General features: G+C 46.2%; 1 protein-coding gene across 2 annotated transcripts in view; it reads right to left on the minus strand.

Annotated features, from left to right (window-relative positions):
* Positions 1–12,500, minus strand: part of LOC143298873 (protocadherin-1-like) — a 118,439-nt gene that overhangs the window by 99,759 nt on the left and 6,180 nt on the right. For both annotated transcript variants that reach the window (XM_076611877.1, XM_076611875.1), the window contains exon 2: positions 7,956–8,153. In XM_076611877.1, coding sequence (XP_076467992.1) covers positions 7,956–8,153 — 198 coding nt within the window. The remainder of the gene's footprint in view (positions 1–7,955; positions 8,154–12,500) is intronic.

Genomic DNA, 12,500 nt, shown 5'->3' on the forward strand with positions numbered 1-12,500 from the left:
CTGCCCAGTCCAGGCCTGGCACATGGACCTACCAATGAAAACCTGTCTGGGAAATCGTGTGCGTCCCTGTGACGTACAGTGCTGATGACTGGGTCCTTTGTCTGTGTGTAAAGGACGCGCTATACAGCGTTACAGGAAACAGTGTGTTTCACAGTTTGTGTGTAAAGGACGTGCTACACAGCGTTATAGGAAACAGTGTGTGTCACAGTTTGTGTGTAAAGGACGTGCTACACAGCGTTACAGGAAACAGTGTGTTTCACAGTTTGTGTGTAAAGGACGTGCTATACAGCGTTACCGGAAACAGTGTGTGTCACAGTTTGTGTGTAAAGGACGTGCTATACAGCGTTACAGGAAACAGTGTGTGTCACAGTTTGTGTGTAAAGGACGTGCTATACAGCGTTACAGGAAACAGTGTGTGTCACAGTTTGTGTGTAAAGGACGCGCTATACAGCGTTACAGGAAACAGTGTGTGTCACAGTTTGTGTGTAAAGGACGCGCTATACAGCGTTACAGGAAACAGTGTGTGTCACAGTTTGTGTGTAAAGGACGTGCTATACAGCGTTACAGGAAACAGTGTGTGTCACAGTTTGTGTGTAAAGGACGCGCTATACAGCGTTACAGGAAACAGTGTGTGTCACAGTTTGTGTGTAAAGGACGTGCTATACAGCGTTACAGGAAACAGTGTGTGTCACAGTTTGTGTGTAAAGGACGCGCTATACAGCGTTACAGGAAACAGTGTGTCACAGTTTGTGTGTAAAGGACGCGCTATACAGCGTTACAGGAAACAGTGTGTGTCACAGTTTGTGTGTAAAGGACGCGCTATACAGCGTTACAGGAAACAGTGTGTTTCACAGTTTGTGTGTAAAGGACGTGCTACACAGCGTTACAGGAAACAGTGTGTGTCACAGTTTGTGTGTAAAGGACGCGCTATACAGCGTTACAGGAAACAGTGTGTGTCACAGTTTGTGCAGACATCCTGACAATACACCACTGCCCCAATGGGAAATGGAAACATTGAAAGTATACATGAAGGGTTTTAGAATTATCATTTTTAGAATCATTAGAACGTTGCATCATCATTATCATTTTTTGAATTATCATCACTGGCTACAATGAATCATTTAGTACAGGCAAGCAAGACTTTCCCTAAACTGAACCAGGTGCACACACCAGTGTGATAGAGCTTTGAAGAAAACGTTCAATGTCTGTTCATCATCTTCATTTCTGTGAATCCAGAATAAAACTTGCTTTTATGGAAATAATGGACATTGAAGCGGTACAACTCAGTGACACATTTTAAAGAGAATGAGCAACATTTTTTTAAAAGTCAAAATACTGAAACATCTGCAAACACTGTGAAAATGTCTAAGAGTTAAAAAGTGCTCAGCCATTCTGAGGGTTAAACAGTGATCCTCTGTGGATTCCAACGCACGTGTCTTTAACGTATAACTATATCATGGTGGCAACATTGTGGTCTTTTGGGTAACACTGCTACTGTTTGGTTTGTTTTGGTTTTCCTTTTGCTGTATGAAAAACAACAGAAAAAACACAGGTAAAACCGTTCACCAGTTAGGATTCCAGTTCTACATGATACGTTATGTCTTGCTAAGTTTATATCCATCGCCTGCATCACATTGGATTACTATCCATTTTGTCAACTGAAAGAACAAGATAAAAAAAAATCTTTATCTACGGCGAGTTCGGTTAGGACAGGAGGCATTTCTGCGTTCGGGCAAGTCCAAATACGCTACACCACATCTGCCAGCAGATGCCGGACCAGCAGCGCAACCCAACGCGCTCAGTCAGGCCTTAGGGGATTTACGCTCAGACAGGCCTTAGGGAATTAAACTCAGTCAGGCCTGGAGGGGATTTACGCTCAGACAGGCCTTAGGGGATTTACGCTCAGACAGGCCTTAGAGAATTAAACTCAGTCAGGCCTTAGGGGATTTACGCTCAGTCAGGCCTGGAGGGAATTGAGGGGATTTACGGTCAGTCAGGTCTGGATGGGATTTACGGTCAGTCAGGCCTGGAGGGAATTGAGGGGATTTACCGTCAGTCAGGTCTGCATGGGATTTACGCTCAGTCAGGCCTGGAGGGAATTGAGGGGATTTACGGTCAGTCAGGTCTGGATGGGATTTACGGTCAGTCAGGCCTGGAGGGAATTGAGGGGATTTACGCTGAGGGGATTTACGTTCAGTCAGGCCTGGAGGGGATTGAGGGGATTTACGGTCAGTCAGGTCTGGATGGGATTTACGGTCAGTCAGGCCTGGAGGGAATTGAGGGGATTTACGGTCAGTCAGGTCTGGATGGGATTTACGGTCAGTCAGGTCTGGATGGGATTTACGGTCAGTCAGGCCTTAGGGGATTTATGGTCAGTCAGGCCTGGAGGGAATTGAGGGGATTTACGGTCAGTCATGTCTGGATGGGATTTACGCTCAGTCAGGCCTGGAGGGAATTGAGGGGATTTACGGTCAGTCAGGTCTGGATGGGATTTACGGTCAGTCAGGCCTGGAGGGAATTGAGGGGATTTACGCTGAGGGGATTTACGTTCAGTCAGGCCTGGAGGGAATTGAGGGGATTTACGCTGAGGGGATTTACGTTCAGTCAGGCCTGGAGGGAATTGAGGGGATTTACGCTGAGGGGATTTACGTTCAGTCAGGCCTGGAGGGGATTTACGCTGTCAGGTCTGGAGGGGATTTACGGTCAGTCAGGCCTGGAGGGGATTGAGGGGATTTACGGTCAGTCAGGCCTGGAGGGAATTGAGGGGATTTACGGTCAGTCAGGCCTGGAGGGGATTTACGGTCAGGGTCAGGCCTGGAGGGAATTGAGGGGATTTACGGTCAGTCAGGCCTGGAAGGGATTTACGGTCAGTCAGGCCTGGAGGGAATTGAGGGGATTTATGGTCAGTCAGGCCTGGAGGGGATTTACCGTCAGGGTCAGGCCTGGAGGGAATTGAGGGGATTTACGGTCAGTCAGGCCTGGAAGGGATTTACGGTCAGTCAGTCCTGGAGGGAATTGAGGGGATTTACGGTCAGTCAGGCCTGGAAGGCATTTACGGTCAGTCAGTCCTGGAGGGAATTGAGGGGATTTACGGTCAGTCAGGTCTGGATGGGATTTACGGTCAGTCAGGCCTGGAGGGAATTGAGGGGATTTACGGTCAGTCAGGTCTGGATGGGATTTACGGTCAGTCAGGCCTGGAGGGAATTGAGGGGATTTACGCTGAGGGGATTTACGTTCAGTCAGGCCTGGAGGGAATTGAGGGGATTTATGGTCAGTCAGGCCTGGAGGGGATTTACGGTCAGTCAGGCCTGGAGGGAATTGAGGGGATTTACGGTCAGTCAGGTCTGGAGGGGATTTACGCTGAGGGGATTTACGGTCAGTCAGGCCTGGAGGGAATTGCGGGGATTTACGGTCAGTCAGGCCTGGAAGGGATTTACGGTCAGTCAGGCCTGGAGGGAATTGAGGGGATTTACGGTCAGTCAGGCCTGGAAGGGATTTACGGTCAGTCAGTCCTGGAGGGAATTGAGGGGATTTACGGTCAGTCAGGCCTGGAAGGCATTTACGGTCAGTCAGTCCTGGAGGGAATTGAGGGGATTTACGGTCAGTCAGGTCTGGATGGGATTTACGGTCAGTCAGGCCTGGAGGGAATTGAGGGGATTTACGGTCAGTCAGGTCTGGATGGGATTTACGGTCAGTCAGGCCTGGAGGGAATTGAGGGGATTTACGCTGAGGGGATTTACGTTCAGTCAGGCCTGGAGGGAATTGAGGGGATTTATGGTCAGTCAGGCCTGGAGGGGATTTACGGTCAGTCAGGCCTGGAGGGAATTGAGGGGATTTACGGTCAGTCAGGTCTGGAGGGGATTTACGCTGAGGGGATTTACGGTCAGTCAGGCCTGGAGGGAATTGCGGGGATTTACGGTCAGTCAGGCCTGGAAGGGATTTACGGTCAGTCAGGCCTGGAGGGAATTGAGGGGATTTACGGTCAGTCAGGCCTGGAAGGGATTTACGGTCAGTCAGGCCTGGAGGGAATTGAGGGGATTTACGGTCAGTCAGGTCTGGATGGGATTTACGGTCAGTCAGGCCTGGAGGGAATTGAGGGGATTTACGGTCAGTCAGGTCTGGATGGGATTTACGGTCAGTCAGGCCTGGAGGGAATTGAGGGGATTTACGCTGAGGGGATTTACGTTCAGTCAGGCCTGGAGGGAATTGAGGGGATTTATGGTCAGTCAGGCCTGGAGGGGATTTACGGTCAGTCAGGCCTGGAGGGAATTGAGGGGATTTACGGTCAGTCAGGTCTGGAGGGGATTTACGCTGAGGGGATTTACGGTCAGTCAGGCCTGGAGGGAATTGAGGGGATTTATGGTCAGTCAGGCCTGGAGGGAATTGAGGGGATTTACGCTCAGTCAGGCCTGGAGGGCATTTACGCTGAGGGGATTTACGGTCAGTCAGGCCTGGAGGAAATTGAGGGGATTTACGGTCAGTCAGGCCTGGAAGGTATTTACGGTCAGTCAGGCCTGGAGGGAATTAAGGGGATTTACGGTCAGTCAGGTCTGGATGGGATTTACGGTCAGTCAGGCCTGGAGGGAATTGAGGGGATTTACGGTCAGTCAGGTCTGGATGGGATTTACGGTCAGTCAGGTCTGGATGGGATTTACGGTCAGTCAGGCCTGGAGGGAATTGAGGGGATTTACGGTCAGTCAGGTCTGGATGGGATTTACGGTCAGTCAGGCCTGGAGGGAATTGAGGGGATTTACGGTCAGTCAGGTCTGGATGGGATTTACGGTCAGTGAGGCCTGGAGGGAATTGAGGGGATTTACGCTGAGGGGATTTACGGTCAGTCAGGCCTGGAGGGAATTGAGGGGATTTATGGTCAGTCAGGCCTGGAGGGGATTTACGCTGAGGGGATTTACGGTCAGTCAGGCCTGGAGGGAATTGAGGGGATTTACGGTCAGTCAGGTCTGGATGGGATTTACGGTCAGTCAGGCCTGGAGGGAATTGAGGGGATTTACGGTCAGTCAGGTCTGGATGGGATTTACGGTCAGTCAGGCGTGGAGGGAATTGAGGGGATTTACGGTCAGTCAGGTCTGGATGGGATTTACGGTCAGTCAGGCCTGGAGGGGATTGAGGGGATTTACGGTCAGTCAGGCCTGGAAGGGATTTACGGTCAGTCAGGTCTGGATGGGATTTACGGTCAGTCAGGCCTGGAGGGAATTGAGGGGATTTACGGTCAGTCAGGCCTGGATGGGATTTACGGCCAGTCAGGCCTGGGGGGAATTGAGGGGATTTACGGTCAGTCAGGTCTGGATGGGATTTACGGTCAGTCAGGCCTGGAGGGAATTGAGGGGATTTACGGTCAGTCAGGCCTGGAGGGAATTGAGGGGATTTATGGTCAGTCAGGCCTGGAGGGGATTTACGGTCAGGGTCAGGCCTGGAGGGAATTGAGGGGATTTACGGTCAGTCAGGCCTGGAGGGAATTGAGGGGATTTATGGTCAGTCAGGCCTGGAGGGGATTTACGGTCAGGGTCAGGCCTGGAGGGAATTGAGGGGATTTACGCTCAGTCAGGCCTGGAAGGGATTTACGGTCAAGACAGTGGATTCCTACAAGACTAATGATGACTCAGATATATTCCAAGTTCTGAAAATTACACGAATCAGCAGCCTTCAATCGAAACACAAGTTTAAAAATTGAAACATTTTTGTTATGACGCAGAGTGTTGAAAATCAGTTTATGAGAAAAAACTAAATGCAAAACAATACTGATGGTTTGTTACAGGCAGTGTATACATATATTCAGTGAAATCTGTTTTGAGAAAGAGCGCACTGCAAAAATACATCAAATTAATAAAACAACAACGACAAAACTGTATTGTTCCACACTGTTCATGCAATTAATTTGACAGCGCAAACAGTTATTGATAGTGTGCTGAGCCACTGACAGGACCGCAGCAAGCATGTGCACATGCAGAGGAGACGACCAATAACATTTTCATCTTCAATTCTACACTCGTTTTAGTCACTGCATCGAACGCATCACACACACACACACACACACACACACACACACACCAGCGCACGCATGCATATCATATATGCACACACACACACACACACACACACACACACACACACACAGAGAGAGAGAGAGAGAGAGAGAGAGAGAGAGAGAGAGAGAGAAGCTACAAGGGAACCACTGGCACAACATTGCCTCACAAAGCAGACTCAAACCAACAACAGCAACACCATCACTGAATACCCACACCACCACCACACAGACAGACCACTTGATCATATATAAAACATCTTTTTCACAGCAACACCACCACACAGACAGACCACTTGATCATATATAAAACATCTTTTTCACAGCAACACCACCACACAGACAGACCACTTGATCATACATAAAACATCTTTTTCACAGCAACACCACCACACAGACACACCACTTGATCATATATAAAACATCTTTTTCACAGCAACACCACCACACAGACAGACCACTTGATCATATATAAAACATCTTTTTCACAGCAACACCACCACACAGACAGACCACTTGATCATATATAAAACATCTTTTTCACAGCAACACCACCACACAGATAGACCACTTGATCATATGTAAAACATCTTTTTCACAGCAACACCACCACACAGACACACCACTTGATCATATATAAAACATCTTTTTCACAGCAACACCACCACACAGACAGACCACTTGATCATATATAAAACATCTTTTTCACAGCAACACCACCACACAGACACACCACTTGATCATATATAAAACATCTTTTTCACAGCAACACCACCACACAGACAGACCACTTGATCATATATAAAACATCTTTTTCACAGCAACACCACCACACAGACACACCACTTGATCATACATAAAACATCTTTTTCACAGCAACACCACCACACAGACACACCACTTGATCATATATAAAACATCTTTTTCACAGCAACACCACCACACAGACAGACCACTTGATCATATGTAAAACATCTTTTTCACAGCAACACCACCACACAGACACACCACTTGATCATATATAAAACATCTTTTTCACAGCAACACCACCACACAGACAGACCACTTGATCATATATAAAACATCTTTTTCACAGCAACACCACCACACAGACACACCACTTGATCATATATAAAACATCTTTTTCACAGCAACACCACCAGTAATAAGATAACAATAACAATACTGAATACAAGCAAGCAATTGAAAAAAAAAACAACAACAATAGCAACCACAAAAAGAACAACAAAAATAAAATTGACAGAAGCTTCCTCCAGAATGGTAAAAAGCCGTACATACGCACACACACACACACACAAATACACACACACTGATCATCAACACCCATCCCCACAAAATCCACCTCTCTGGCGTGCAAACTCATACACTGACACTTATCTTTCTTCTTCATCCCCCTCCCCAACAATTACTTTCCATACACTTACAAAACACACACACATCCATGCTTACCAACGCAACCACCCCTCACCGTGTCCCTCACCCCCCCCCCTCACCGTGTCCCTCACCCCCCTCACCGTGTCCCTCACCCCCCCCCTTACCGTGTCCCTCACCCACACACACCCTCACCGTGTCCCTCACCCCCCCCTTACCGTGTCCCTCACCCACACACCCCCTCACCGTGTCCCTCACCCACACACACCCTCACCGTGTCCCTCACCCCCTCCTCACCGTGTCCCTCACCCACACACCCCCTCACCGTGTCCCTCACCCACACCCCCCCTCACCGTGTCCCTCACCCACACCCCCCTCACCGTGTCCCTCACCCACACACCCCCTCACCGTGTCCCTCAACCCCCCCTCACCGTGTCCCTCACCCACACCCCCCTCACCGTGTCCCTCACCCACACACCCCCTCACCGTGTCCCTCACACACCCACACCCTCCCCCCCCTCACCGTGTTGTTGGATCCAGTGTCCTGATCATAGGCAGTGGGCAGGGGGTAGGACAGACCCAGAGGGGCGTTCTCCGGCACCGTCACCTCGAAGACGGGCTGGGAGAAGGCGGGCGGGTTGTCGTTGATGTCCGCCACCTCCACCACCACTCGGATGATGTGGAAGAAGGGACCCAGCTCGGACTGCGCCACGGCGCTGACCTGAAACAAAGAGGTCCCACTTGGGAATGGCCGTCATCACCTGGCCGGCACGGCACGAACAGGGAGATCCATACTGGACTGCATCAACACGTGTTGTGTGTGTGTGTGTGTGTGTGTGTGTGTGTGTGTGCGTGCGTGCGTGTGTGTGTGTGTGTGTGTGTGTGCTTGTGCACGTGTACGTGCGTGCGTGCGTGTGTGCGCGCTAGGTAGTGCAAACATGTTTAATACCACATTACAATAACAAACACATACACAAACACACTTAACCTTTGACAAGAAGAAAGAAAAAAGAAAGGCGAATATATTCATCCCTGTATATCACATCCCTCCCCCATTTCCCTTATCCTCTGCCTTCTCACATCTCTCTGTGCATATGTAATATAATATAATATAATATAATATCAGGGTTTAGGTTTCGTGTCGGTCAAGTGACAGAAATGACTCATTGATGTGACAGTTACTGACGTCTACAACAGTTTGAAATGACCCATCGATGTGACAGTTACTGACGTCTACAACAGTTTGAAATGACTCATCGATGTGACAGTTACTGACGTCTACAACAGTTTGAAATGACCCATCGATGTGACAGTTACTGACGTCTACAACAGTTTGAAATGACCCATCGATGTGGCAGTTACTGACGTCTACAACAGTTTGAAATGACCCATCGATGTGGCAGTTACTGACGTCTACAACAGTTTGAAATGACCCATCGATGTGACAGCCAGTTGGTGGTTTGACTCATTGGTGTTTCGTAAAATCGGTCATGCTAATTTAAAGTTCTGCAAGAGTGTGGCACATTCGAGTAAAACTGAGATCCGATTAAGATTCGCACAAGCGCAATTTTACGTGACGAACGTTTTCATGTATCCATCCACGTACAGGTACCGACATATATAACATTATCCTTCAGGTGCATTTGAACTCTTCCTGTGTGTGCACAAGAACGGAATAAACCAAGTCCACACATTGTGCTGACATGGTACTTTACGAACTGTTGTCGACACATTGTGCTGACATGGTACTTTACGAACTGTTGTCCACACATTGTGCTGACATGGTACTTTACGAACTGTTGTCCACACATTGTGCTGACATGGTACTTTACGAACTGTTGTCCACACATTGTGCTGACATGCCACTTTACGAACTGTTGTCCACACATTGTGCTGACATGGTACTTTACGAACTGTTGTCCACACATTGTGCTGACATGGTACTTTACGAACTGCTGTCCACACATTGTGCTGACATGGTACTTTACGAACTGCTGTCCACACATTGTGCTGACATGCCACTTTACGAACTGTTGTCCACACATTGTGCTGACATGGTACTTTACGAACTGCTGTCCACACATTGTGCTGACATGGTACTTTACGAACTGTTGTCCACACATTGTGCTGACATGGTACTTTACGAACTGCTGTCCACACATTGTGCTGACATGGTACTTTACGAACTGCTGTCCACACATTGTGCTGATATGGTACTTTACGAACTGTTGTCCACACATTGTGCTGACATGGTACTTTACGAACTGTTGTCCACACATTGTGCTGACATGGTACCTCAGGAACTGTTGTCCACACATTGTGCTGACATGGTACTTTACGAACTGCTGTCCACACATTGTGCTGACATAGTACTTTACGAACTGTTGTCCACACATTGTGGTGACATGGTACTTTACGAACTGTTGTCCACACATTGTGCTGACATGGTACTTTACGAACTGTTGTCCACACATTGTGCTGACATGGTACTTTACGAACTGTTGTCCACACATTGTGCTGACATGGTACTTTACGAACTGTTGTCCACACATTGTGCTGACATGGTACTTTACGAACTGTTGTCCACACATTGTGCTGACATGGTACTTTACGAACTGTTGTCCACACATTGTGCTGACATGGTACTTTACGAACTGTTGTCCACACATTGTGCTGACATAATCACTGACTACTGTAAGCCGTGAATCATAACATACCATACCATATCACATAACACAATCAGTGACTACTGTAAGCCGTGAATCATAACATACCATACCATATCACATAACATAATCACTGACTACAGTAAGCCGTGAATCATAACATACCATACCATATCACGTAACACAATCAGTGACTACTGTAAGCCGTGAATCGTAACATACCATACCATATCACCTAACATAATCACTGACTACAGTAAGCCGTGAATCATAACATACCATACCATATCACCTAACATAATCACTGACTACAGTAAGCCGTGAATCGTAACATACCATACCATATCACCTAACATAATCACTGACTACAGTAAGCCGTGAATCATAACATACCATACCATATCACCTAACATAATCACTGCCTACAGTAAGCCGTGAATCATAACATACCATACCATATCACATAACACAATCAGTGACTACTGTAAGCCGTGAATCATAACATACCATACCATATCACCTAACATAATCACTGACTACAGTAAGCCGTGAATCGTAACATACCATACCATATCACCTAACATAATCACTGACTACAGTAAGCCGTGAATCGTAACATACCATACCATATCACCTAACATAATCACTGACTACAGTAAGCCGTGAATCGTAACATACCATACCATATCACATAACATAATCACTGACTACAGTAAGCCGTGAATCGTAACATACCATACCATATCACCTAACATAATCACTGACTACAGTAAGCCGTGAATCATAACATACCATACCATATCACATAACATAATCAGTGACTACTGTAAGCCGTGAATCGTAACATACCATACCATATCACATAACATAATCAGTGACTACTGTAAGCCGTGAATCGTAACATACCATACCATATCACATAACATAATCAGTGACTACTGTAAGCCGTGAATCATAACATGCCATACCATATCACATAACATAATCAGTGACTACAGTAAGCCGTGAATCATAACATACCATACCATATCACATAACATAATCAGTGACTACAGTAAGCCGTGAATCGTAACATACCATACCATATCACATAACATAATCACTGACTACAGTAAGCCGTGAATCGTAACATACCATACCATATCACATAACATAATCACTGACTACAGTAAGCCGTGAATCGTAACATACCATACCATATCACCTAACATAATCACTGACTACAGTAAGCCGTGAATCATAACATACCATACCATATCACCTAACATAATCACTGACTACAGTAAGCCGTGAATCGTAACATACCATACCATATCACCTAACATAATCACTGACTACAGTAAGCCGTGAATCATAACATACCATACCATATCACCTAACATAATCACTGACTACAGTAAGCCGTGAATCGTAACATACCATACCATATCACATAACACAATCAGTGACTACTGTAAGCCGTGAATCGTAACATACCATACCATATCACATAACATAATCAGTGACTACTGTAAGCCGTGAATCGTAACATACCATACCATATCACCTAACATAATCACTGACTACAGTAAGCCGTGAATCATAACATACCATACCATATCACCTAACATAATCACTGACTACAGTAAGCCGTGAATCATAACATACCATACCATATCACCTAACATAATCAGTGACTACAGTAAGCCGTGAATCATAACATACCATACCATATCACATAACATAATCAGTGACTACTGTAAGCCGTGAATCATAACATACCATACCATATCACATAACATAATCAGTGACTACTGTAAGCCGTGAATCGTAACATACCATACCATATCACATAACATAATCAGTGACTACTGTAAGCCGTGAATCATAACATACCATACCATATCACCTAACATAATCAGTGACTACTGTAAGCCGTGAATCATAACATACCATACCATATCACATAACATAATCAGTGACTACAGTAAGCCGTGAATCGTAACATACCATACCATATCACATAACATAATCAGTGACTACAGTAAGCCGTGAATCGTAACATACCATACCATATCACATAACACAATCAGTGACTACAGTAAGCCGTGAATCGTAACATACCATACCATATCACATAACATAATCACTGACTACAGTAAGCCGTGAATCGTAACATACCATACCATATCACATAACATAATCACTGACTACAGTAAGCCGTGAATCGTAACATACCATACCATATCACCTAACATAATCACTGACTACAGTAAGCCGTGAATCGTAACATACCATACCATATCACATAACATAATCAGTGACTACTGTAGGCCGTGAATCGTAACATACCATACCATATCACATAACATAATCACTGACTACAGTAAGCCGTGAATCATAACATACCATACCATATCACC

The sequence above is a fragment of the Babylonia areolata genome, chromosome 24 (assembly GCF_041734735.1).
Source record: "Babylonia areolata isolate BAREFJ2019XMU chromosome 24, ASM4173473v1, whole genome shotgun sequence".
In the NCBI taxonomy this organism is placed as follows: Eukaryota; Metazoa; Mollusca; class Gastropoda; order Neogastropoda; family Buccinidae; genus Babylonia; species Babylonia areolata.